Source organism: Muntiacus reevesi, chromosome 21 (assembly GCF_963930625.1).
Source record: "Muntiacus reevesi chromosome 21, mMunRee1.1, whole genome shotgun sequence".
In the NCBI taxonomy this organism is placed as follows: Eukaryota; Metazoa; Chordata; class Mammalia; order Artiodactyla; family Cervidae; genus Muntiacus; species Muntiacus reevesi.
The window spans coordinates 3,365,106-3,392,815 of NC_089269.1; the positions used below are offsets into that span (position 1 = coordinate 3,365,106).

At 35.0% G+C, this 27,710-nt stretch overlaps 2 protein-coding genes across 2 annotated transcripts in view; one reads left to right on the forward strand and one right to left on the reverse strand.

Moving 5' to 3' along the window:
* Positions 1-157, reverse strand: part of DZIP3 (DAZ interacting zinc finger protein 3) — a 114,599-nt gene extending 114,442 nt beyond the window's left edge. The window contains exon 1 of the transcript XR_010660221.1: positions 95-157. The gene's annotated coding sequence lies outside the window, so the exon portion shown is untranslated. The remainder of the gene's footprint in view (positions 1-94) is intronic.
* Positions 100-27,710, forward strand: CIP2A (cellular inhibitor of PP2A). Its single transcript, XM_065913839.1, has 21 exons — positions 100-409; positions 2,168-2,315; positions 3,372-3,484; positions 4,334-4,428; positions 5,692-5,788; positions 6,650-6,772; positions 6,916-7,061; positions 7,436-7,511; positions 10,302-10,520; positions 11,958-12,117; positions 13,398-13,539; positions 14,866-14,965; positions 16,423-16,541; positions 17,464-17,659; positions 18,342-18,416; positions 18,505-18,615; positions 19,986-20,182; positions 22,273-22,386; positions 22,647-22,729; positions 23,671-23,810; positions 25,017-27,710. The coding sequence occupies exons 1-21, from the start codon at positions 308-310 to the stop codon at positions 25,185-25,187; spliced, it is 2,727 nt and encodes a 908-aa protein (XP_065769911.1). The 5' UTR covers positions 100-307; the 3' UTR covers positions 25,188-27,710.

A 27,710-nucleotide genomic window follows, 5' to 3' on the forward strand; every position in this document is an offset into this window, starting at 1 on the left:
ATTTCTCAGCTTCACGGGATCTCGAACTAAAACCTCGCGGCTTTTCGGATCGGGGGTCTGAAAGAACAACTCCCAGCCCGCCTCACGGACTCACACTGGGCCTCGACACCCCCACCTCCACCACTCCATCCCAGCCTCCCTTTCCTTCGTAGGGTGCCATCCTCAAGTTGCCAAGAGACTTCCGGAGCTCAACCGGAATCGGAAGCTTCTGGGAGCGAGGGGGTGGAGAAGAAAAATCAAAAAAAGCGCGGTAAAAGCTGGAGGACGGCGGTGGTACCCGCTCCAAGCGGCCCTGTGGCGGGTCCGGATGGACTCCACCGCCTGCTTGAAGTCTCTGCTTCTGACCATCAGTCAGTATAAAGCCGTTAAGTCCGAGGCGAACACCGCTCAGCTTCTGCGGCACTTGGAGGTGAGTAAGGGGCTCCGGGGGTGGCGGACGAGACGGACTTCCCTGTAGCCTTCGTTCACTTGGTGGCCGCGGCTGAAGCGGTCTCAGCCTCGAAAACAGAGGGCAACTCCGCGCTCCCTCCGCTCTTTTTGTATCGCTAAAGAAGTGATTGCCTCCTTTGAATTCCCACCCAACCCCAAGCCTCTCCGCGTTCCGCTGACTGCAGTGAGGAAAGAGTACTGAAAGCCCTAGGAAGAGGGGAGGTGGTGGTGAGACAAAAGGTGGGGGATTTCAGCGTGTTTGGAGTTGGCAGAGGAAAGAGCTCGGAGCTATATCATTTCCTTCGCTTCTTATTTTCGTTTTTCCATTGTAACAGGCATTTTCAGAGGTACAGCAGTTCTCGAAGGTGGAGGTGCTAGAGAACAGGAATTAAAATGATTTATCTCTTGTCCCTTAGGCAGTTTGCAGTCTTAACCTGTTGCTTATTACTTTTATTTGAACTCATGTTGATCTCCAGCTTGAAAATTATTGTTTCAATTTACTCTGGATTGAGAACCAATCTTCTTTACTAGCAATCATAATCCTTTTTTCTTTACCAAAATGTATTTATTGCTCACAGTTTTTCAGTCCTAAAATGTTGAATTGTCGCTTTTTCTGTTATTTCCCAGTGATCTGCTTCTAGAGTGTGCTTATTTTGTGTTAAAAGATATAATCATAGCTTTCTGTGATCCTCTTTGTTTCTAGAGTCTTAAACTCCGGCTGTCATTTGTTACACTTTCATGGAATTCCAACTAATATTGACATCAGTTTAATAAAAAGTAATTAAGCTCAAAGTTACCCTTAATTCTATGCTGCAGCTTCTCAACATGGAATTGAACATAATTTTAAAATGTGTCCTGTTTATTATATTAACCCTGTGATAAAAGGCTAAATTTGCAAAGATTAGAAACTGCTGCAAAGAAGGCTATTGTGAATGGCCCAGCAGCATCAGCCTTTGTTCTGACTGGTGTGCACTGTGTCTGTTCTCTCAAGGTTCTCTGGTGCTCTTCTAGAGCTGCCTGTCTCCTAAGAATACTTGTTTTCTTTAAGAATTAAGTTAAGAATTTTAGATTGTAATCTGAAACATTTCTTATTTTCGAGAATAAAGAGGTATGTTGTGAACCTGAGCAGAGTGTTATCAAGAATTGAAAGGGACTTCAAAGAAATTTGAAACTTAGAGATTGACTTCTATGTACTCTGTTCCCAGACTTTTCAAGAGGTTTACCAAAAACTGTTCTACCATTTAATTGAAAGATAACACACATGCATTGCATGAAGTGCATTAATGTTAAACGAAGAGCTTGGTAGTTTTATTTATTTTTTAAACCTAAGTGTACTCTCGAGTAGCTATGACCTGTTATCATGAGATTGAACATTCCCAGCACCACGTAAGTTGTCCCTTACACAGATTGTTCAGACGTCCCCTGTCCAGATAAGTGGATTCATGTGTACTTTTTGTAATGTCCCATAGGATAGTGTAACAGGCAAACCTAACCTAGTTAGTGGAAGAGAATTAGAGAAAGCTTAGTAGAGGAAACAAAGCCGAGACTGGAATAATTACATTAGTGAGTGAGTGAAGGGTAGGTGATCTTCTGTGCAGAGGGAGCAGCGTGTATGAATTTTCTAAACTGGGAAAGAGTGTGGCAGTGCCACTTTGCAAGAACTGGGTTTTTATTTAAAATAGAGAAGAAGTGAAAACTGCCATTTCTCAACTAACACATTTTAGTGACTGTTTTCCAGGTAATTTCTGGACAGAAGCTCACTCGATTGTTTACATCAAATCAGATACTACCAAGTGAATGCTTAAGTTGCCTTGTAGAACTACTTGAAGACCCAAACATAAGTGCCCCACTGATCTTAAGTATCATCAGTTTGCTATCTCAACTAGGTAATGTATTTAGTTTCTCTTTTATTTTTTAGAAGATGCATGAATTTAGTATTTTCTCAAAGGGCAGGTTCCATTATAGAATCTTTCGGAGGATGATTCACATTTGAACGATTTCTTAAAAAAAAAAAAAAAGATTTCTTCACTGCAGGACCTCTTGGAACTATCTTGTTGTGGATCTCTTGTAAAGGGAATATTATACGCATCCTTTTTTAAGGTTATTGGAACAGAGAATCTGAAGCCTATCAAGGGTTCAGTGGTCTACAGAAAAGAATGTACCTTGAGAAATGTGGGCCTGCTTTCAAATTAAAATAATACATGCACAAGTGTCAGTATGAACAGTATTATAAAATCATAACTAGTGATCAAAATAGCATCCTTTTTTTGATAGACTGTACTAAAGTGAAAGTGAAGTCACTCAGTTGTGTCTGACACTTTGCAACCCCGTGGACTGTAGCCCACCAGGCTCCTCTGTCCATGGGATTCTCCAGGCAAGAATACTGGAGTGGGTTGCCATTTCCTTCTCCAGGGGATCTTCCTGACCCAGGGATCGAACCCAGGTCTCCCGCATTGCAGGCAGACGCTTTAACCTCTGAACCACCAGGGAAGCCCAGACTATACTAAACCTAGAGCTAAAAGCTAAAAACGCAAGTGTTGCTTTTTTATTTTTCCCTACCTTGTCTTAGTTTTTAGGTTTTAATTCACTGGTTACTTTTTTTCCTGATTTGTGTTTGGGGGTACAAGGGAGTTATTTCTGTGTGTGGTTATAAAATTAGTACATGCTTATTTAAAAAAAAAAAAAGAACTGATACAGAAGTGGTAACAGATCATTTCAAATAGATGATAAAAATGTTCTATATCTGTGTTGTCCCGTATAATAGTCACCGTGGTTGAAATTCTGAACTGGGGGGTATTTGTAAATAAAATAGCCACATCATATTTTATATTTTTATATAATGGTAAATTTAATATGAAATAAGTTTTAAATTGTTTGTCTTTCATCCATGAAGGCCATAGATAAAGATGATCTATTTTGTGTCCTTTTATTTTAACTTACAGCTGTAGACAATGAAACCAGAGACTGTCTTCAGAATACATACAACCTAAATAGTGTGCTGGCAGGCGTGGTTTGTCGGAGCAGTACTTGCCACAATGATTCAGTGTTTCTGCAGGTATACACACCTACTTTCCACTTCATGCTTATTCTTATTTTCAAATCAGACTTGATAGTATGTATTATGAAGTGCTGACATATGGTGTGCTACTGCATGCTGGCATTAATACTGCGTGGTTAGGCACAGTTCTCACCATCAATAAACTTAAAAACTGGTTAGTCACATGTATGACCACTTAAGAGATTCTAAAGAAGAAGATTTACATCTAGCACTGTTATTGAAGAAAAATTCACATTATAACTATTTTGATAGATTTATAAACATAGATATCAGCATTTTGAGCTATAAGCTGTTCATATTAAAAATAGAATTTAAAGTTAGCATGTAATCTCATACTGTTGAGGAAACATCCTATAAAAATTGAAGCGATAGATTTAGTCTTCTTTAGCATAGGCTCAAAGCTCTTATACCTGTATTTCTTTGAGCCTAAAATGCCATCAGTTGTAAGAAAGAAAAACATGGCAAATTAAAGTGACATGCGATTTTAAAGGTGGTGAAATATGAATAATGTATATCTCAGAATTGACAGAATATATTCTCAACTTGCGTATAAGTTTAAGATGATTAAGTGAGCCAGGTTGATGATACAATGCTGTGTTTGAGATAGAATGTATAGAAATGTGTGAGTCAGGAGATGAACTTTTAAGGTCTCATTAACTGTGTATGTTTAAGTAAAATCTCATTACTTACATGTGAAAATAGAACCTTTCTAAGATATGGAAAGATTTTTACTCTAAATGCCTCCTAAAATGGTTACATGCTCAGAATATGTGTAGGAGTTCATTTTTGTGATCATGCAAATATATTTTTATGTGTTTATATTCATTGCTGTTTTCTTATTCTCAGTGCATTCAGCTTCTGCAGAGGTTAACATACAACATCAAAATTTTGCATTCTGGTGCCAACATAGATGAATTAATTACATTCCTGATAGATCATATGTGAGTATGCAACCACACATGTAACCAAATAATCTACTGGTTTATTTATTTATTTTTTAATGTAGAAAAGCAGTTGATTCCATTATAAGCACTTACACAATTAGTCATAGAGAGTAACAGGCCTGCTGGTGAAACAAGGCACCTAAAATAGAGGTGGTGTCAAGCTAGTGGTCAAGGACTAACTCCTTTAAAAAAAAACAACTCTTATCCAGGATTAATTTAACTTTAACAACAAATATAGGCCATCAGTTGACTCTTTTCTTAACTAACTAACTAACTAACTAACTAGTCTCCCTGTGGCACACCAGTCAGGTAAGAACATGCGTCTGTATAGCTTGCAGTCCCGTTTTCTTTTTCACACCACTTCACAGGCAGGAAAGAAATAATATGAAACCATTCAGGAAATTCACTGACAAGCAGAAATGCATGGGGAAGGAGGGACACGCGGAACACATCGGGCTTCCCTGCTGGCTCAGCTGGTAAAGAATCCACCTCAATGCAGGAGACCCTGGTTCGTTTCCTGGGTTGGGAAGATCCGCTGGAGAAGGCTTAGGCTACCCACTCCAGTATTCTTGGACTTATCTTGTGGCTCAGCTGGTAAAGAATCCACCTGCAATGTGGGAGACCTGGGTTCAGTCCCTGAGTTGGGAAGATCCCCTGAAGAAGGGAAAGGCCACCCACTCCAGTATTCTGGCCTGGAGAATACCATAAACTGTATAGTCCATGAGGTCACAAAGAGTTGGACAAGACTGAGCAGCTTTCAGGAACACATTGTGTTGACTTACTGGTTTATTTTTAACTAAAATATGTAATAATTCAATTTTTCTTAATTTTTTTTCCTAATTTTTAAACTGAGGTAATGATTCCTGTTTACTCATTGGATGATTTCAAGGATCAAATGGTGTAGAACAACTTCAATTTTTATAACAGAAATTTATGAAATGAATTAATTGAAACAGAAAAACTTACTGAAACTGAAAATTATGTTTATATTTAATCTTCTTGAAAGAATATACTGATAAGATAGCATATGATTACTCTGAGAGTTATTTCTATATTTTTATGCTATATTGAGTAGGATCATTTAGTTTCAAAACATGAAATAAATGATCAGTACTATTCAAAACTTGGCAGTCTTCACATGTTAATCACATTTTTCTTTTTGCTTATAAAACGAAAGGAGTTTAAATGTGTAAATGACCATTTTTGAGTAATTTAGAAGGAACTTAATATTTTTATCTTTTATTATTTTTCTTGAAACAGTCAATCTTCTGAAGATGAGTTGACAATGCCTTGTCTAGGATTATTGGCAAATCTTTGCAGGCACAATCTTTCTGTTCAAACGCACATAAAGACTTTGGTAAGAAGTTTATAAAATGTTTCTTTTGTTTTGTGGTAGGTTCACCTTTTTCTTTAAAAAGAGATTTAACAAGAATTTGTGTTGTCTAGCTGACTCATCAAAGTTAACAGAGCATCAGATTGACATAAATAACTTGAATTACTCTAGCCTTCATATATGTTAAATTAAGACAAGTTAATACAAATGTTAATTTAAATACTAGAAGTTTTTCTTCTGTAGCATCTCATTATTTGTCCTGTTGAATAATATAAGAAATGCTGAATTTTGTGCTAATAGAGGGAAAACATGCCATTGGCAGTTGCATTTACCTCAGTCTTGTATTTCTGTATAATCAATTGCAACTTTCCCAAAAAGATTCATAAGTGCCTAGCATCACTACCAGTACTTGTGAGAAGTGAAGGAACTCAAATGAGGTTATTTGAACCACTGTTAGAAGTATGTTAAATCAGGAAAGTTCTTTGATTCTTTAAGTTGCTTTATGAACAGTTCCCTTGCTGTGCAATATTCAGTATTACTTGTTTAGTTTTAAATTTAACAGTATCTCATTTGTTCATGTGCTGGATTTTTCTGACCTCATCCTGTTTTGTTGGTGGAGGTTATTTGGAGCCATGAAACTGTTTGAGAAAGGTAAACATTTGCTCATAAACTCAGACTACACACTGCTGTTTACTCAGATTGTACCTGTTTATACTACTATGAGCGATTTGTGAAAGTCCCATCTTACGCCTTGAATGATCTCTAAGTTGGTAATAATATTTAATAAAAGTTTACCTATTCTGTGCAAGATACACTTTTTAAAACAAAATGTAAGGCTCACAATTTTTTCATTCTAATCTATTTTTAAACTTTTTTCTTCCTCAGAATAATGTGAAATCTTTTTATCGAACTCTTATAAGCTTCTTGGCCCATAGTAGTTTAACTGTGGTTGTGTTTGCACTTTCAATATTATCCAGTTTGACATTAAACGAAGAGGTTGGGGAAAAGGTAAAAACTTTTTTGCAATTTATGAAACTAATTCTAAAGTTTATATCCTCTGATACTTTAAAAGTTATTGAGACTCTGAATTTTAGGGTGGTGTCGACTTAAACTTTTGTTATATAATATCCTTTTCCTGATTTGTTTTTAAGCTGTTCCATGCTCGAAACATTCATCAGACATTTCAGCTAATATTTAATATTCTCATAAATGGGGATGGCACCCTGACCAGAAAGTATTCAGTTGATCTACTGGTGGATCTTCTTAAGAATCCTAAAATTGCTGATTATCTTACCAGGTACGTCTATCTGACAAGTGTAGGACTTTTTTAAAACCAAGATGTATTTGTAGTAAATAAAATTGCTTTTTTGTACAAAGTAAACTTGGACTCTACTGATTCATAATAGACTAAAATCAGAATGTTTTCGTGTGCTTCAAGTTCCCATTCTTTTTTTTCTGACTTGAAATGTGAAAGTATAACAAGGGTATGTGTGTACTTTTTACTTTGTTTTAGGTAAAGAAGGTTGTGCCATTCTCCAGAATATACATATCTTGATTAATCTGTGCAAAACCAGTTTTACATCTGAACAGTATGATTATCTTATATAAAAATACTTTTAATGTATCAATTTCGTACTTATCATTTGATGTATGTTTTTATTTTAAACCTAGGTATGAGCACTTTTCTTCATGTCTTAATCAAGTATTAGGTCTTCTTAATGGAAAGGATCCTGACTCTTCTTCAAAGGTATATATAGCTTTTTGTTTTTAGTTTTTAAAAACTACAATATGCAGAAAAGTACACAGATCTCTGAGTCTTTGCAAAATGAACACAGCCATGTAACCAAGATCTCAAGCAAGAAACCAGATAGTACCAATATTTAGAACCCTCCTTGAATCCTCATAAATTGGCATAATCCTTTTGAGAAATTTTTCACAGTGCCTGTTGAACACATGTAAACCCTATGGCACAGATTCCACTCTTCTCTACATAGTTGAGAGATATGTCAGTAAGCTCACAAAAGACATAGAGAGTGTTAAATGGAAAATGAAAGTTTAAAACTGGTACTGTTTACTGATTTTTTTAAATGCAGATGCCTAGGGGATAAACCCAATAAAACATGTACAAGGCCTCTACTCTGAGATTACAAAACATTAATAGAAAAAACCTAAATAAACACAGATAGAGCAAGTTCATAGATTGGATGAGTTTACCATATTAGGTCAGTCAGAATTACAGCAAGCTTTAGGGGTTTTTTTTGTTTTTGTTGTATATGGAAATTGGGAAGCTGATTATAAACTCTATATGGGTATGCAAGGGTTTAAAAATAGCCATGACTATTTTGAAAAAAGTGAACAAAGCTAGAGGACTTATAGTACCAGATATTGAAGCATAATGCAAAGCTCCAGTAATTAAAATGTGCAGTATTGTCATAAGAATAAACAGCTAGCTCAGTGGGACAGAGTGCAGTGCGAACAAACCCACAGGATATAACCTCCTGATTGGTAACGGTGCACTCTTAAAAATATGGTCATTGCAGTAAATGATACTGATCAATTCAATATCCATATGGGGGAAAGCTGAATTTTAACCATTACCTCACACCAGATGCAAAGTCTTACCTCACACCGGTCTTATAAAGATTGTAGCTCTCAGTGTGGAAGGAAAATAGTGAACTTTAAGAAGAAACACCTAGCAGAATATCTGCGTAGCCTTGGGATGAAGATTTTCTTAAACAGAAAACAAAAACATGGAACTATGTAGGAAAAAATGTTGGTAAGTTAGGTTACATTAAAATTAAGAGTTTTTCTCTTCATGAGAAGGCCACTAATTTAAAGAGTGAAAAAGTTGCTCAGCTTTATTAATCTTCAGGGAAATGCCGATTTAAATGGTAATACAATACCATTACACACCCACCAGATAGTTAAAATATGGATACTATCAAGCATAGATGACATTGGAAGGAATGTTGAGATACTCATGGGCTGAAAATTGGTATTATCTACTAACATAGGATACATGTGTAAACTATGACCCAGCAGTTTCACTCTTTTATTTACCTCAGAGTTGAATACGTGTGTTCACCATGTATAAAATGCAGCAGCGTTGTTAACTATAGCCAGGAATTGTAAACTATAAATGCCTGCAACAGTGGAATGGGCAAATAAACTGTGGTATGTTTATACACTGGAATACTGTGCAGCAGTGAGGATGTGTGAGGTGCAGCTGCATGTAAAAATATGAGTGAATCTCACTAACATAATGAGTGAGACTAACATAAAAATCAGATGTAAAAGTGTACCCTGTAAGATTGTGTTTATATATAAAGTTCCATGTGAGTTTTTTTATATAATATGGCAAGCTGATTTGAACATTTTATGTGGAAATGCAAAGATACAAGAATAGCTAAGGTAAAATTAATGTCTGGTGTCAAAAATCTGATGTCAGAGTAGTGATTGAGGCCTTGTCTGGAAGGGGACTCAAGGGAATGCAGGAGCTTTGATGGGATTCTCATGATCTAATTGCTAGTTACTCAGGTAATTCACTTTGGGGAAAACAGCTGGCTTTGCATTAGCTATTGATGTTTTTATTTCCCTGTATGTTATGCTTATAGAGAAATTGTAAATGAGAGTATTTGGTTCTGTGTGCAGTACATAATCTCTGGTAAGGTAAATAAGAAACTGGCAATAGTGTCTGTTGCTTCCAGGGAATGTTAGATAGAGGTCAGGTCAGTACCTTTGACTTTGGAACCAAGTGATTGTATTATCTATTCAAAAACAAGTACTACAATTTGTATTTAAAAGAAAATAAGTCAAAGAGTTTATCATTTGTAACAGTAAATGCTCATGAGTTGAATTCTATTAAAATCAGACACTGTCAGGTTGATTAAAACACAAATCCCAATTGTATGTCATTTACAAGGAACAGATAAAGGTAGAAATAAGTAGACAAAGAGATACCAAAACTTTTTTTTTAATAAGTTGGTAGTATGTTAAATAAGGTAGAATTTAACTTAATAGCTAATAAATAAGTTGGTGTGGGATGCTATGTAATGGCATGAGGCTCAGTTATGAAGCACTGAAGAAATGTGGACCAGGGAAGCAGGCTGAGGGGAGTATTGCCACCATTGTGTAAGCTGCGGAAATAGCCATCCTTAAAGTTTTAAAGCTTTGGGATACATTTTGAGAATCCTAAAGTACACTTTATAGCAGTTCATAAATCTTAGCATGAGACACAATGTTTGTGCTGAAGAAAAATTAAGTACTATGGAAGGTATATGACATTAGTTGAAGTTGCCCATCTTCAGTTCCCATAGTCCTCTTAAGCGAAGTAACTACCTTTAACAAGTTTATTTGTAACCTTCTGGAACCTAATGACATGTTTTGAGAAATAATACTCTGAGAAAAATGGGAAGCAACTTTTAATTTTTGTTTTATTTTCTTTAAAAATAAATATCATTTCCAACTTCATCTTTTGGTTGCTTTGTACATTGAAGTCTAATGAAATAGACCTTAATGAAGCCTTTATATTGCACAGGTTTTAGAATTACTTCTTGCCTTCTGTTCAGTGACTCAGCTACGCCACGTGCTCACACAGATGATATTTGAACAGCCCCCGTCTGGCAGCACCGTTCTGGGAAGCCGTTCTAAGTCCTTAGAACCTACTGTGGCTCTCCTTCGTTGGTCAAGCCAGCCTTTGGATGGATCAGAAAACTGCTCTGTTGTAGCACTGGAGTTGTTCAAGGAAATATTTGAGGTACTAGAGTGACTAACAAATTGACTTTTCTGCTCTTACCATTCTCAGTAGACAGTTTTCTAAAATGTTTATTATAAGTTTATAATAAATTTACAATCGTTCATACCCTTTAGGAAAACTTAGCAATTACTGGACTCCCTACTTCTAGTAGTAACACCCTAGTTACTGAATTTCGTTTTTCTGGCCAAGTCCCAACTGTTAGTGAGACTTCTGTGTTTTCACTAAATAACTTACATATACTTTCAGCATAATAAGTAAAGGTATGACTAAGATTTGTATGGTTTGTTGGTGTATGATTGTCCTTGGCAATAGTTACATTCTGCCTCTCCATCTCAGTAGATACTGTGCTGTTTTTATTGAGTGGGTATATAGGAACATTGAATTAAGTCAGTCAGATAGAGTGGAACATGTCAGGTATTTAAGGATATAAACAAAAATTCTTCACTGGGAATTCCCTTATAGTACAGTGGGTTAGGGCTCTGCTCTTCTTCTGCAGGGGGCATGGGTTGAATCAGGGGTCCAGAAACTGATCCCACATGCCATGCAGTGCAGGCTGGAAAAAAGTCCTTTTCATAGAGGCCATTAATTTCTGATAGATTCTATCATCTAGGTCATTGTGTTTTCTCTGCTGTTTCCCTGTTTTTATACCCATTCTGTCTATACCAGCATTTTCCTAAATGTTTACCCTCTTGTGACTGTCATGACTAGATCCTGTGCACAAACCAAAATGTGTATGAGTGATTAAATATATTTGTTAAGGATTATCCACAAATTATTCTTTCTGATTCATGTTGACCTTGACTTAACAATCCGTTTTAGCTTTGAAAAAGCCCTGTGAGATCCTTGATGGGAATTATTTGTGGTTGTAAAGTGTTAATACCAGTGTCTTAGTTATTGTAATTGCATTTAGCACCTTCATGATATTTGTTTTCAGTACCTACTTAGAATAATTTTTAAGGCACAGAGTCCACTTTAAAAAGTCTTGTTTGAGACTGGTACATTTGATAAAAAAGTCATCATAGCCCTCAAAACTGGATGAAAGGAAACACAGGTCAAGAATATTTGAAGTAATTACAATTGGCCCACAGGTCAAGAATATCTGAAGTAATTACAATTGACCCTTGAACAGCATAGGTTTGAACTACTTGGGTCCACTTATATGTGGATTTTTTTTTCCAATAGTAAATACTACAGTACTACACAGTCTGCAAGGTTAGTTGAATCCATAGATGCAGAATCACAGATACAGGAGGCCAGGGCCAACTAGGTTATACTCAGATTTTCAGCTGCATGGTGAGGTTGGCACCCCTAACCCTCACATTGTTCAAGGATCATCTGTATAAGAAATTTAAAGAGTGTTGCAGTTCAGTGATGACTATGCATTCTGTATTCTATCTCTCTCTTTTTTTTTAATCTTTGGGGTGGTGAATTCTCCAGGATGTCATAGATACTGCTAACTGTTCCTCAGCTGACCGTTTTGTGACTCTTCTGCTGCCTACAATCCTTGATCAGCTTCAGTTCACAGAACAAAATCTAGATGAAGCCTTAATAAGGAAAAAATGTGCAAGAATGGTCAAAGCCATTGAAGTTTTGTTAAATATCCTTCAGTTTAACTATGGAAACTAACTGCTTATATTTTTTAGAATTTATTTTCTGCATTTTTACTGTCTTTATGTCTTTACTTATAATTTTATACCTCTCATGCTTGAATCTGTACAGAATTACTGAACTCAAGTTTAAATTAAAGAACCGATGCTCACAGAAGAGTCTCTTAGAAAAAGTTATCAAGACTTTTTTCCCGTGTTTTTCTGTGTAAAACTTCCAGACATTTTCAGATACACTTTTTAAGTTTGGTTTGTACATTTTTTATCATAATTTGAGGTTAGTAGATACATAAATAAATACCCTGATGTTCTCTTTTGATGCTGATTGCTGCCCTTGGATGATGTATGTTGTGATGGAGTATATCAGAGAAGAAAAATATATTGGTAGTTATTATTTTAGCTTAGTTTATTAGCTTGTGTTTTAAAAATTAACACCTCCATAAATGTTTCGATAAAGATGACATCACATGTACTTATAAAAAAGATAACCTTGTGTTTCAGAGCAGCAAGAATGTAGTAGATTTTGTCCTGCCCTATAGCACACTCAACATCTTTTTAATTTCTTCTCTGTGCTGCTCCTTCTTAATTTTCTTCTTTCTTGATGGCAGTGATTCTTAATTCTGGCTATGTATTAAAATCATCTGGAGAACATTTAAAAATACTGATGCTTGACTCCTACTTCGAGAGACTGATTCAGTTAAAATAATGTGGAACCTTGGGATGTGAAGGGATGTTTGTGACTGTTGAAACTATCCAGCCAAAGTTGAAACATGCAGCCAAAGTTGAAAACCACTGCTGTAAAGGCAGGATTATTTTGCTTGACCTTGAGATACTCTCTAAAATATTTAGGCCTCCTCTCACTGAATAATACCCAACTTAACCCCTTTTTAATAATAGATATTCAAATTAACTTACAGAGAAATTGAGAAAAAACAAATGAGAAAGTAACTTCCCTTATTTCAATAAGTATTTATTGACCCATTGTGAAACCTGTTAATAAAAAACTAACATCCAGTGAAAAGCAGATCCTTTCTGTTTTACTTTTGAGTCAGAAACTTTGATGGCAGTCCCATCTCTTGCCATTTGTCAGTCATTTAAATGGCTCTGGGCTCCTAAATTCCTAATCTGTCATTGAGCTAATGTAGCAATAATTATACCAAATTGCAGTGACAAGAATAATTTGTTTGAAATCATCCTAAATGCTATAAAGTGCTGTACAAATATAAGGATTTTTTTTTTTGAGAATTTTTTGTTTTTCTTAACAAAACTTAACCTCTGTGTGGAGATGACACGCTAAAAATGCATGTTGCAAAAATTCTCACTACTATCAAGTGTACCACTCTGATAGAACAACAGTTTACATATGGCAAGATTGATATGGGCTTTGGAACAAAGGTAGCAGATTCTGAATTATGGTGAGTATATGAAATACCAATGGCAAAATGGTAAGTCCAAATTTAATGAAAATCAAAAGATGTAGTGATTCTCATTCATTTTCGAGGATCATCCTTGGGTATGTCCTATTAACTCAAGATATAGAAGAGAATTAAAAATAAAATTTTTAATTTTAAAAAAATTCATTTAAGTCATAGATCATGTGCTTCTGAACAGAGATATTAATATCTGTGATTTGTTTTTCATTGTTTAGGTTTGTTTGTCTTGTTTTAATTTATTGTGATTATCTACGAATCTTTTATGCTTCAGTGCATTTTTTTTCTAGAGTTCCTTCCTAACTTTGACTCAGTAATTACTTTGTATTTATTTAATTTTATATTTTGAAATGACAAAGCATGAAAAAAACAGAAAGATTATTTTTATTTCAAAGAAACCAATCACTGCTGAAAGTTTCTAGTAATAAAGACAGCTCTTCTCTAGCATGTTAAGGCTTACAGTTAAATGTGGATTTTCACTGATAGTAATGAAATTATTTTACCCCTGTCCTCCCCTATGAATTAAGTTCATCTAACAAGTGTTTGTTGAGGACTCACTGAATGCTAATCACTATAATTTGTTCGAGTTTTCATAAATGTCATAATTGTCAGTAATTGTACTCCTCAAGAATAACAATGATCTCTTTTTACTTTTTTGTACTCCTTTTGAATTAAAAAGCTGTGAAAAACAGCTTAGTATAATTTGTTCAGTACATGTTAGATACTCTACATTGCTGAAGGTTGCCCTCTTAGGCTTCCCAGGTGGCTCTAGTGATAAAGAACCCTCCTGCCAGTGCAGGAGACATAAGAGATGCCGGTTCAATCCCTGGGTCTGAAAGATCCCCTGGAGGAGGGCATGGCAACCCACTCGTGTTCTTGGCTGGAGAATCCCATGGACAGAAGAGCCTCATGGGCCACAGTCCCAGGGTCACAAAGAGCTGGACACAACTGAAACATTACCCACACAGGCAGAGCTGCCCTCTACTGTTAATATTCTAGTGACAAAGCTAAAAGTTAAATGAGTCCTGTTGCTAATACTGCTAGTAATTTTAAGCAAAAGTTGAAACATGTTGGTATTTGAGATTAGAAAAGAAACACTGTCTAAACTTAAACTGTTAATACTAGTTCTCTTTGGATCTTGGGTTATAAGGATGTTGGTCTCTGATATTTTTACTTCTCATGACAAACAGTGGTTAATCTTGAGGTTTAAGAACAAAGGTTTTGGGTTTTTATTTTCTTTAGATTTATGGACAGAAATAAGCTGTAAGCAATTTTTGAGTTGTCTAACTTAAATATGACTTATTTTTAAAGCAAACTTGCTGCTGATGTGATTTTGAAAACTCTTGATTTGATGAACAAACTTAAACAGCTGGTTCCTGGTATGGAAGTAAGCTTCTACAAAATCCTTCAGGTGAGTTTAAACTCTTAAAATATTGAAGTTGATATATATAAATGTTTCCTAATATATGTTTCTGTTTTAATATTCTTAATCTTTAAAAGATTAATGTTTTTCTTAGAACTGGCCATTGGAAAAAATTTGCAAATTGTTAATTGTCTGATGTAGCATAATATTCTCACTATAGTTATTTTATGGAGTTTTACAAGGGTTAAACATAAGTGCTTCTGATTCTGAAGTATGGAATATTCATGATAGCCCTGCTTCCACAGCCTTTTCCTTTCTTGTGCCATATATCTGGTTTCTTCATTTGTTTCTATTGGCTTTATGGTAGGGGGGAGTAGTATTTATTTTGGAGTGTTTGTTTTTGGTTAAGGTTGATAAGGTAGAGTATTAAGGCAGGAAGAAGACATCTGGAAGAAAAGGACTTGATTGTGAGTGATAATTTGATAGGTGTGCAGAAAATAGCTAACTCACCGACTTTATTGACCATAGTAGCTAAACACGAGTTCTAGATGTTTTCCTTGATAGCCACAAAATTTGGCTTATGGCAGATATTTAACAAACATGTGTGAATTAAGTTATTGTAGTAACACAAGTGTCTCCGGTGCCTGTGTAGACAGGGTAGAAGCCAAAACTGGAACCTACTTGTACACTGGGAGAGCACAGGGCTTACAAGATGGGCTTCAGATGTTGACTCCACCACTTCTTAGCACAGACTTGAGCGAGTTACTTCACCTCTGTGAGCTCGTTTTCTTGACTACAAAGTAGAAATAACGATCCCCCTTCATGGAGGAGATATGGGGGGTTACCATGAGGGTTTTGGAGGTAAAAGCCATCTCCTATGGTGCTGTGGCATTCAATTATATTCCAGTACCTATAAAACACTCAACATTTTAAAATGTTGATAATTATAAAGAATTTATATTGTAATATTTTTCTCTATTAGCAACTTACTCAAATTTTAAATTGAGTCACACTGATTTTATGTCAATAAAAATTTTTTCACAATAGATGATTTGAGCCTTAAAGTACTAATGAAAATATCTGCTGATATGAAGTACTTATACTTTAAAGTATAGTTATTTCATTCACTAAATTAAAATATTTTATGAAATTAATTTGAGTTTAATTTTTTTACTTTAATTTGGAAATGATTTACCATTTTTCCTCTAGCCAGTTTTCCTTTTAAATGGTAGCTAGAAAAAGAAAACAGTAACTCAAATTATCAATCAGTTGTAGATGATAAAATAAATCAAAATATTTAAGACATGATTTTCTTAGGCACAGTAAAAGCATTCAAAACCTTTGCCAGATTTTTGTAAACTAACATTAGGTAAAGACTAATAAATAGATTCAGACATCAGATAGAGATGCTTTGAAATTTGCCTAGAATCGTTTGTGATTTAGGCCTGTTTATTCACCTTACCCTGGAAGGCCTGCCTTTGTTTTCTGCTTTCTGGTTTGCACAGGATCCTCGCCTGATCACTCCCTTGGCTTTCGCTTTAACATCAGATAATAGAGAACAAGTGCAGTCTGGATTGGGAATATTATTGGAAGCGTCTCCACTGCCAGATTTTCCTGCATTAGTGTGAGTTATAATCATTTGCAGTGTATCTCTCGTGGTGCTAGAATATCCTGCCGGTTTCTTTAATAGTCTTCAGTATGGACAAATTGGAAAATTAGTGAATTGAAGACTTCATTGTAATAATTCAAATAAAAAAAACTTTTGATTAAAAAATTTTTTATTTCAACAAATCAGAAGACCAGATGTATACGCATTTAGAAAATAGCTAGATCCATTCAGGTGATTAAATTTATTATTCAGATGCTATGCCTGTCTCAACACCTCTATTTAATGCAGTAGCTTCTATACTAAGCTTACATTCTACCAGTTTAGTTTCTCCATAGAAAGCGCTTTTTCTTCCCAGCTGTTTGAGTGCTAAATCTGAGAATTGCTTTCATTGACTAGATCTGGGTCATTTACCATGGAAAGGATTCCTAAAGAAAAATTCTGTCATTAAAGAAGGTAGGATAATGGTCAGACAGAATTATCTACTGTACACATCAGTTTCAACCATTGAGATGATATTTTCAGAAGCAGGGGCAGAATGGTGGTCAGGTTGGTAAGAATAATATTGAGTGAGAAAAGGGAAGGGTGAAGGAGAACTAAAGGCCAGGTGTTATTGCCCATGGGTAGAAGGATGTTCTTACCAGTACCAGTAACTTTAATTTTTACAGATAATCCGTACTCACAAACTAGTTCTAGAGGCTCCAAACCAGAGGTGGAGTTGTCATTGTAAAGGGTTACAAGTAGAAAAATGGTCCTCTGGCAAATTTTGGGTATTTCCCCAAATTCTGCCTTATCATAGAGTCCAAGATTATTTCAGAAATATTTGAAGACTTAATTCTCAAAAGATCGATTCTAAATGAGTCCCTAATTCTATACTAACTCTCCCTTTTGCTCTATTTTCATATAATTATTTCTCTTTTTTATTTTGATTCCCACTCAGACTTGGAGAAAGTATAGCAGCAAACAATGCCTATAGACAACAGGAAACAGAACACATGCCTAGAAGAGTGCCTGTGCAATCATTAAATCACAGTTTTCCAACATCAGTAAAATGTTTAACTCCTCCACTTTTGAAAGATAGAGTTCCTGGATTGAACATTGAGGAATTAATAGAGAAACTTCAATCTGGAGTTGTGGTGAGTGATAAATAGCCATGAAAAGTGGGATTCTGCCTGGTACATGCCAACTAAAGAGAAAGTGAAAGTCACTCAGTCATGTTCAACTCTTTGCGACCCCACAGACTATACAGTTCATGGAATTCTCTAAGCCAGGATACTAGAGTGGATAGCTTTTCCCTTCTCCAGGGGATCTTCCCAACCTAGGGATCAAACCCAGGTCTCCTGTATTGCAGGCAGATTCTTTACCAGCTGAGCCAAAACATACCACCTAAATATCAACTCTTATTATAACATTTACTTAAACAACTTTAGATGCATATTTGATCATTGAAACCTTATTTAATATAAAGAGTAGCAATATTCTGGAAAGTGTGGAAAGAGGAAAAACTCAGTCATAAAATTCCAACATTTTAATACAGCTATCAGTTTTCCCTTAGTCTTCCCAAACCAGCCTACCTTCCTACCCCCACCCCCATCACCCCCAGTTTAAATATACTTTAAATTCCCACAAGCAGATCACCAAGATATTCTTCTTTCAGAGTCAGGTTAATGAAATGTTTTGATCTGCCTCATAAGACATCCTTTTTTTCCCTTTGTTATTGAGTTTTAATTATTTGGTTTCAGTAGGTGTTTATCTGTGGTTTTTTTTTTTTAATTGAGTGCTAATGATTTCTGATTTTTTTTACTTTATTAAAACCAGGTAAAGGATCAGATTAATGATGTGAGAATATCTGACATAATGGATGTGTATGAGATGAAACTGTCCACATTAGCTGTGAGTACAACCTTATTTTGTGTATCAGTTAAACCCTAAGAGATATTTTCCAGCAAATGAAGAAGATTTATGGAATGTTTTCTTACAGTCCAAAGAAAGCAGGCTGCAGGATCTCTTGGAAGCAAAAGCCCTGGCCCTCGCACAGGCTGATAGACTGATCGCTCAGTATCGCTGTCAGAGAACTCAAGCTGAGACTGAGGTGTGTACAATATACAGACATTTGATTAGTAGAAAAATAGATAAATAGACCATGTACAAAGTATTAGTTTTACCTTCATTACTCTGATTGAAGTACGTTGTCCTTAGCATTTGGCACAGCTACTTCCTCTGTCTTAAAACTATCTTCCCTTTAATTTTGGTTACAGTTACCTTTTTTCTACCTTAATGTATATTCTTTTCCTAAATCTTATTTTATCTACTCACCCTTTAAATGTTGAGTGGGATTATGTTCTAAGCCCTTTTCCTTTATTTAGGTGATTCATGGTTTTCTGCTCATTACCAGAATGCTAACTTACCAGATTTTGTATGCTGAACCCAGGTCCTTCTCCTTAAGCACTGAGTATATTCTGTGTAGCTCCATTTAAATACACAGCAAATACTTCAGGCTCAGTGAAACCAGTGATGAACTCATCATCCTCCCTTTTTAAAAACGTATTCTTTCTTATGTATTCCCTGTTCTGTTCTTAAGAGTTTTCCAAACAAGAAATCACAGTTTACCTTTTGCAGTTAGTCATTCATCACGTTCTGTTGATTATGCTTTCTACATAATACTTTTTGCCTGCCTCTGTTCTCATGGCTATTTGTTACAGGCCAGGTCCTTTTTGTTTTTTCACGTGAATGACAGCAGAGCCTCTAATTAGTCTTCCTACCTCAGTCTAGTGGCCTCCTCTCATCCACCCTCACATAGAGTCACTGGCTGTGTTTGGATCTTCCCATCCTCTTTCCTCTTCCTGCACAGTCATACCTGAGGCAGTACTCTGATCCTGTTGCTTCTCTGCCGAATATCCTTCAGTGTCTCACCTTTTAGCTCAGAAGAGAATTTAAATTCCTAAGAACTTACTGCACAGGGATTTTAGCTACTTCTCACTCCTCATCTCCTTGCACTTCTTTGCATTCCTTCCAGTCAAATATATTAGATTGCTTTGCAGTTTCTGAAACTTGACATACTTTTACGTTTTCCTGCCCTTGCACTTGCTCTTCTGTATCTCAAATACCTTTTCTTCTCTTCTCTGTCTTTTAATACTCCTCTAGATTATTAAACCTATTAAATAAATTAGATCTATTAAAAGCTTCCTCCATTTCCCAGGAAACTTTTCTCTGGTCTTCTGTTTCCCACACTCTTGGTGACTCTTCCTCCCCGTGCTGCCTTCTGTACAATACTTCTCACAGCGTCTGAAAACTGTGTGACCCCACTGTCACCCTTGACGATGTTCGAGAGGAACATTTTTCCTGTCAATCTAGACTGGCCTAATATTGACAATAAACACATTTGTTTCATTAATTTTTTAAATTATAGAAACTGAGCATATTGTATAAATGATAGTAGAAAAGTATTCCATTTTCTTTTAGGCTCGGACCCTTGCTAATATGTTGAGAGAAGTTGAAAGAAAAAATGAAGAGCTTGCTGTGTTGCTGAAGTCACAGCAGGTTGAATCAGAAAGAGCCCAGAGTGATATTGAGCATCTCTTTCAACATAATAGGAAGTTAGAGTCTGTGGCTGAAGAACACGAAGTTCTGACAAAATCCTACATGGAACTTCTTCAGAGGTAAATTAATAAAGTAAAAATTTCCATGTAAAGTTAGAATTTGGAATGAACACACAGCATTTCTCTTCTCTGTCCCTAAAGTTCTTTTCTGAACATTCATAGTGAAATGAAGTGTTACTTGCTCAAGTTCAGACCACAGTTGGGAACAGAATGTAAGTGTCTCTTTCCAGTTTCATTTAGTCAGTCATCAGTCGTCTGGGATGTTAGCACCACAAGGACAAGTTGGACCTGTTTTATTCCCGGACAGATCTCTAGAGCCTAGAATAGTGCTTGATACATGGTTAGGCACTGCATAAGTGATTGTTGAATGACCTTAGTTGTCACAGTTCATACTAGGTTGAACCATATGGATCGGCCGTTTCTGCAGATCAGAAGTGGTTGAATATTAACAGTTGTCATATCATCAACCTAATAGCATAGAAATTTGGATGTTAGTGTTTGACTCACCTTGGAATTTGTAGTCAGTATTTCTCTTTAAAGTCCTTGAGTGTAGTTTATTTAAATTTATGACTGTATCTGCAAGATAAATTCATATAGCTGAATTGCTGGTTTAAAGGGTATGTGCTTTTAAATTTTTGATTGATTGTCCAGTTTACCTTCAGAAAGGCTATGCCAATGCTAATTTATACACTCACTACCAAAGTATGAGATTGAGTATTCCTCCCCTTGTCACTTTTTATGTTTTAAGCCAGTTTTAACTTAACGAATTATAAGGAAGACCAGTAATAGTTATTTATTTCTGCCAAACAAAAATTACACTCTCGTTAACTTGTTTATTTTTCTTTATATATAGTTTAAGATAGGTTAAGACTTGAAACAATGTCCTTCTTTCTCTGGTATTAATATAGAGATACAGAGAAATTTAACTTTACAAGGTCCGTGTGCTTATTTTATTTTTTTTAATTCTTTTTTTTTTCTAAGCAAGATAATGTTTCTTTTTATTTTTTATTTTGGCCTCACTGTGCAGCATGCAGAATCTCGTTCCCTGACCAGGAATTGAGCCAGTGCCCCCTCTGTGAAAGCACAGGTTCTTTACCACCGTGCCACCTGAGAAGCCCTTATTTTATTTGCCCATCAATAAAAATGAAGGGTGGAAAATGCATAGCATCTACAAAATTTGTGAGGACATGGTGGTTTTTAAATAGGATATTCTCCCCCAGCAACTTGAAGTCTGGTTGTTTGAGGCAGCCCTGATAAAGTGGACTGTTAGTGTTCAGTTAGGGTGTGAGAGAAAGTAGACAGTGGTCCAAGAGAAAATAGGCTTTCTAGGATTTGCTTATGTTCCAGATAGTGAGTGAGAGGTGGGCCAGGAAGTCAAACTCCAGCCTCGAGGGGCCATGTGGATAACTAATGAAGCTGGCTGAGAAAGTTTATTTGTAATGGTTGGGATATCTCAAGGCATTCAAATTCAGAATTTTACAAACTCTTGTGGGATAAATAAAACTTGTGCTGGCCACATTTGGCCAATACCACCATTTTGTATATCCTCTGGAAGGACATTTTATGCTTAAGATAGTTGGGTGTCTAAGTATCACTTTGGAAAGGATTTTTTATATGTTTACCTTACAGGTAAAATAAGCACAGGACTATATGATGCAGAGCTATAAAGAGGCAAGAGAAACTTAAAATCTTCAACCACTTAATTCATTAATTTGATGTTTTTCCTTGAACATATATTATGCCTAACAGGCTAGTGATAATAGGTGTAAGTTTAATTTTTTTTGTTTTTAATACCTTTAACAGAAATTGTTTCAGTTTCTGGACTTGACTATAAAGAAAAAGACATTATTTTATATTAATAGCAAATTTTGTAGTCAGCATTCTGTAAATAAAGCTTTTTATCAATAAATATGAAGTTAATGTCCCACATGTTTCCATTTCATAGTAATTTTTTACCTCCTCAGTCAGCCAAAACATATCTTTATTGTCTTTTAGAGTTAACCTAACCCTGTTTATGTCTTGCTTGTTCACATGGCATTCTTCCTCTTCCTGCAGTATCTGCAGTTTAGTCAGAAGAGGTGGTAAAGAAGATACTCAGTTTCTCTTTCTCTGTGTTTTCCTCTACTAAAAATATCTCCTTGTCTTTTCAGGAGTGAAACTGCTGAAAAGAAGAACAAAGATTTACAGGTCACTTGTGATTCTCTAAATAAACAAATTGAGACTGTGAAAAAGCTGAATGAGTCACTCAAGCAACAAAATGAAAAGTAAAGTTTACAGTTTTTTATTTTAATTATTTGGATTTTTCAAATGTGAAATCATTTTCAAAAATCATTCTATATGTATAGAACATTGTTTTTTATATATAAAATTAACTGAGTTATTACTTATAGATATAAAGTACATATTTGGCAGAATTTAAGAGTGATTACTAGTCTTAGAAATTTCCTCTTAAAATACTTGTTGGAGAGAAAAAGAAATTATATGGTTCACTAATGTTTTCTTCTGTATTTTCTTATAACTTCAGAACTATTGCCCAACTGATAGAGAAAGAAGAACAGAGAAAAGAAGTACAGAACCAACTAGTAGACAGAGAATGTAAGCTAGCAAGTAAGTAGCTTGTTTAATAAATTGTCTATATTTTAATAAATCTTATGTTGGAAGAAAATCAAAGTATGAGTGATTTTTAGTTTGCTGTTTCATTTTCTACTTCTCTCATTTTTTTAATCCTTAAATCATATCTTAAAAGTTCTTCTTTCCTTGCCACAAAGCAGTTTAGTTAGACTAAAAAAGCAATACATTTTTTCTGAAATCAGGAGTTATAGAAAATGATTGCCCTTTTTAAAATAAAAAATTTTTTAAAGAATATAACAGCAGGTGGCAGTACTAGGTAGCTTATAGTTGCTAGCTTCTTAATGGTAGTAACTCTGAAGTGATCTACAAAAAGGGTTTTGTTCTGACTCTCTTGCCTTAAAGCACAGATATCTACCTATGTAATTGTTCATAATTTTCTCTTGCCCTTTCTTTTCTAACCCTTAAACTCTATGAGGATTATCCTTCCCCACATTACTGTATATTGTATTTAGAACAAAGGAAGAGGGAAAGACATGGACAGTTTAGCATTTCCTATAGAATCCTGGGCTTCCCTTGTAGCTCAGTTGGTAAAGAATCTGCCAGCAATGCAGGAGACCTGGGTTCACTTCCTGGGTTGGGAAGATCCCATGGAGAAGGAAATGAAAACCCACTCCGGTATTGCCTGGAGAATCTCATGGACCAGAGGAGCCTGGCAGGCTACCGTGAGGTCGCAAGAGTTGGACACGAGTTAGCAACTAAACCACCACCATAGAATCCTGGCATAGGAGAAAAGTTTCATGATTTTTTTTAATTCATCAAATGCTGTATAACTTATTTGTAGCAAGATGTTTCTTCTTTGTAATTGTCTGTCTTTTATAACCTAATAGCTTCAGGGTAATGTCAATATAGGACTTTTGAGTATAAAGCTGACTTTTGTTTTAAGACCTTTGAGTATAAAGCTGACTGTTTGCTTTAAGACCTAGAACAAAGAATAAAAGTACAGGAAGAAAAGATTAAAGTCTTACAAAGAGAAAAAGAAGGCAAGGAAGAAACCATTGGTGTCCTTAGAAAAGAATTAAATAGAACAGATCAGATAAGAAAAGAATTGAGCATTAAGGTAAGAATCTATTACATTCTCATTTGCATTGAAGTGATTAAGTCTTATTTTGTGAAAAAGGTAAATCTGTATAAATTAGTGTTTTGTTTCTTCAGTAATTTTGCTTAGAAGTTAGCAGAAGCTCAAATTGATCTGACAGTTGTTTGCTGTGAGGGCTCTCACAGTGTGAAAATTTGTGTTTTCTAAAATTGTTACACACTGATTAATTGTATACTGTGTTGCAGCCCTTGCTGATTTCAAGAGGGCAAAGAAGGCAGAAAGAGGTTCTCAGTTCATAGTGCCACATACAGATAGCTACCTGTACATGTGTATGTATATAACTGCATCTCTTTGCTTACTAGGATGGTGATGATAATAGAAGTTTGTATATATGTAAAATTTCATAATTTACAAAGGACTCTGAAATATTTTTCTTAATCTTCCTCACTTTAATAAATATACTAATATATAAGTATTTATAAATATTTTCATCCTACAAATGAAACTGAGTCTTAAGTTACTTGCTCAAGGTTGTCACATAGCTATATGAAATAGTAGGCATATATTCTAAGTTCATTGCTCTTTCTACATTATCATGATTGCTTGAGTGTGGGCTGGTGGCTCAAACAGGAAAGAATCTGCCTGCAGTGCAGGAGACACAGGTTCAATCCCTGGATCGGGAAGATTCCCTGGAGAAGGGAGTGACTACCCACACCAGTATTCTTGCCTGGAAAATCCCATGGACAAAGGAGCCTGGCAGGCTACAGTCCATGGAGTTACAGAGTCACACACAACTCAGCGACTTAACAGTCTCACCGAGTGTGATAGCTATGGATAATGCTTTCTGGAGCGACTACTATAAGGAAGATGAGAACAGACCAAGGTTAAAAAGACTGAGCAACTGCAGAATATAAGTGACAGGAGAGGCATACAGTTTAGCTTTAATATGTTTATCTTAATAGTAATTCTAAATAGTAATGAATAGTATTTTCTGTAGAAGTCCAGGCTTAAAAAGACAAATTGAATCATGTCTTCCTAATTTGTTTATTATTAACAGTTGCAGATCTTAAACTTACCATATAATTGTTAAGTAAAGCATATTACATTAATGTGCCTTGATATGGTTGTCTCACAAATAAAACAAGGACATCTTAAAGCAGGTTTCTGTGAAGAAAAAACATGCTAAGTTGTTTTCTTCAATTTCTCTCTACCGCCCCCTTTTTTCAGGCTTCCTCCCTGGAAGTTCAAAAGGCTCAATTAGAAGGTCGTTTGGAAGAGAAAGAGTCCCTGGTAAAACTTCAGCAAGAGGAGTTAAACAAACATTCTCATATGATAGCAATGATCCACAGTCTAAGTGGTGGGAAAATAAATCCAGAAACTGTGAATCTCAGTATATAGACACTGTGTGTTTATCTACTGGCAGGGTGGGGGAGGAAAGCTAATCTGTGACTCCAAAATGAGAGCAAATTATTATCTATTAGTAAAGAACCTGATCTGACACGTGTTGTTATTTGGTCTTAAATTTTTGCTTCCTGTTTCTGTATTTTGCTGCTTAAAGCTTTCTTTGGTTCTTCAGCATATTCTTAACCTCCGTTATTTTTTCTGAGGTGTTTTTTTTTTCCCTTTTCCTTAGTTGCTTTCCACTGTCTTCTGCTTGTTTATTCTCATTTGTGATTAGGTTTTTAAAATCAGGCATCAGTGAACTTTTCCTTCTCCTTTTATTGAAATTTAATTGACACATAGCACTGTATAAATTTAAGATATACAGCATAATAATTTGCCTTATGAACTGATGACCATAATAGGTTTAGTGAACATCCATAATCTTATATAAAAACAACATTAAAGAATAGAAAAGCTGTTTTTCCTTGTGAAGAGAACTCTTAGGATTTCCTCTCTTAACAACTTCAATATGTAAGTTAAAGAAAGCGGTGTAAATTCTCTTTATCATGCTGTGTGCTGCATCTTCAGGATTTACTTACCTACAGCTGGAAATGTGTACCCTTTGATCACCTTCATCTGAGTCTCCCTTCACCCCGGTTCAGTGAGTTTAAAATAACTTTATTACTGCATTTAAAATGTAGTGAGATACGTGGTGTAAGGTCTAAATTTTTTAAAAAATACAGTGAATATTTATAGAAATAATGTATAAAAATTAAAAAATAGCTGTTGTATTAAGTGACTATATTGTCACATAAAAGCGTGTAGTAACTTACAGAATTATTTATAGATACCTTTAGTTTTATTCTTCAAAATGTTACATATTCGCCCATTGGTATCATTTTCAGTCAGTTATAAATTTCTTATTATTAACATACAAATAACTTGGATTCTACCTTTGCCACATATTCAGAAATTTGTTAATTCTGATGTGAATTTTGTTTAATATATCATCTCTTATTGAAATAGTTTTACATTAGGCCATTTAATTTTAAAGCATAATTTTATCCTCATTCATGTATTTCTTTTATACAAGGGAATTTTTTAGTACTTTATTTTGAATTGAATGTTTTAAGTAGTCTTAAAGAAGAATTTGTATATTTGTATTTTGGTTGATTTTATTGCTATGCTATTACAACCATTGATTTTACTTGGTGTATTCCTCATTATATCTCTGTTTGACTTAGGTAAACTTAGATTTACTTCTGTTTTTTAACCATAGTATATCTGAATTTATATTTAGAAAATGTATTTTTGTAATTCACTAATTACACTAAATAGTGTCAAACTAATAAGTTTCATACATTTGTATGCATTTTGTATAGTTCTGAAAATTTTTCAAAAAGCATCGTATCGTATATTACATTTTAAATTGCTACTCATTTCATAAGGGGCATATTCTATTCAAGATACTGAGCCTAGCTCAGTGCTACCCAGTAGAATTTTTTGTGATGATGGAAATGTTCTTTGTCTGCATTATACAGTACCATAGCCTTTAGCCACGTGTGGTTAATGAGCACTTAAAATGCGTCTAGTGCAGTGGAAGAATTGAATGCTTATTTTTATTTAATTTTAATTGATTGTGAATTTTCATCCAACTGCACAGTTCAGATCTAGTCCATTCTTGCAAGTATGCATTTATTTAAACCGCTCAATTTGCCTATTCTTAAAAACCTGTGTAGGCAGAGACTACATGTGTTTTTCAGCCTTTCAGATTAATACAGTAGTTTTAATCTGTTAATCTCTTTTCTCTAAAGAAGAAAAACCATATTTCAGATTTAATGGTGAGTACTAATTGTCGTCCATCTTCATTTCTGTTTTTTCGTAGTCTTTCTATCTCTTGTAGCATCTTTCATATTCCTATTTGTCTTAACCTTAGTATATTGGATAATTTTTTTTTTTTTTCCACTTTTTGGTTCTGTGTACCTCAAAATTTTTTTTTTTTTTACTTTTTGGTTCTGGGTAGATCAAAAACAAAGTGTGTGTGTATATATGTGTATATGTTCTTTTGTAAAAAAAAAATTTAATAATATTAGCTTATTTTAAGCAAATTTGAGTCTCTACTGTAGTCAGAATTTTACAAATGATTCCTATGTGCATATGTCCATTTTCTAATGATGAATACAAGTAAAGAAATATATTGGAGTTGTTCATATTCTTTAAGAATTTTGCTATGAAGTTTGAATTCAAGTATACATTAACACAATTCCTTGTAACCATTTACATTTGTTACTTGGACAAACAGAGTTTTCTTAAAATTTGGCTGATTGGAGTTTATATAAACTGTCACCCATTTAATGTCAGGGCAAAAAATAAGTCATTAAAATCTACTGCTCTGTTTTAGAGAAACGTTGTCAAATTGGTGTCCTTTTAGTTTCATTTATTGTGTGTGGCAAAAACTAGTTATCTGTGTTAAAAATATAATAAGGTTCTGTCTTGAGCTAGGACTGTTCATTAAATAAAAATGTAACTGAATTTCAA

Bases quoted from the DNA above. Each gene is read 5' to 3' on its own strand.
- CIP2A (XM_065913839.1), top strand. From the start codon at position 308: ATGGACTCCACCGCCTGCTTGAAGTCTCTGCTTCTGACCATCAGTCAG. The intron at 12,118-13,397 runs ATATCCTTCAGT...ACAAAACTTAAC, and splicing joins AGCCATTGAAGTTTTGTTAA to CTCTGTGTGGAGATGACACG. The intron at 16,542-17,463 runs GTGAGTTATAAT...ATTCCCACTCAG, and splicing joins CCAGATTTTCCTGCATTAGT to ACTTGGAGAAAGTATAGCAG.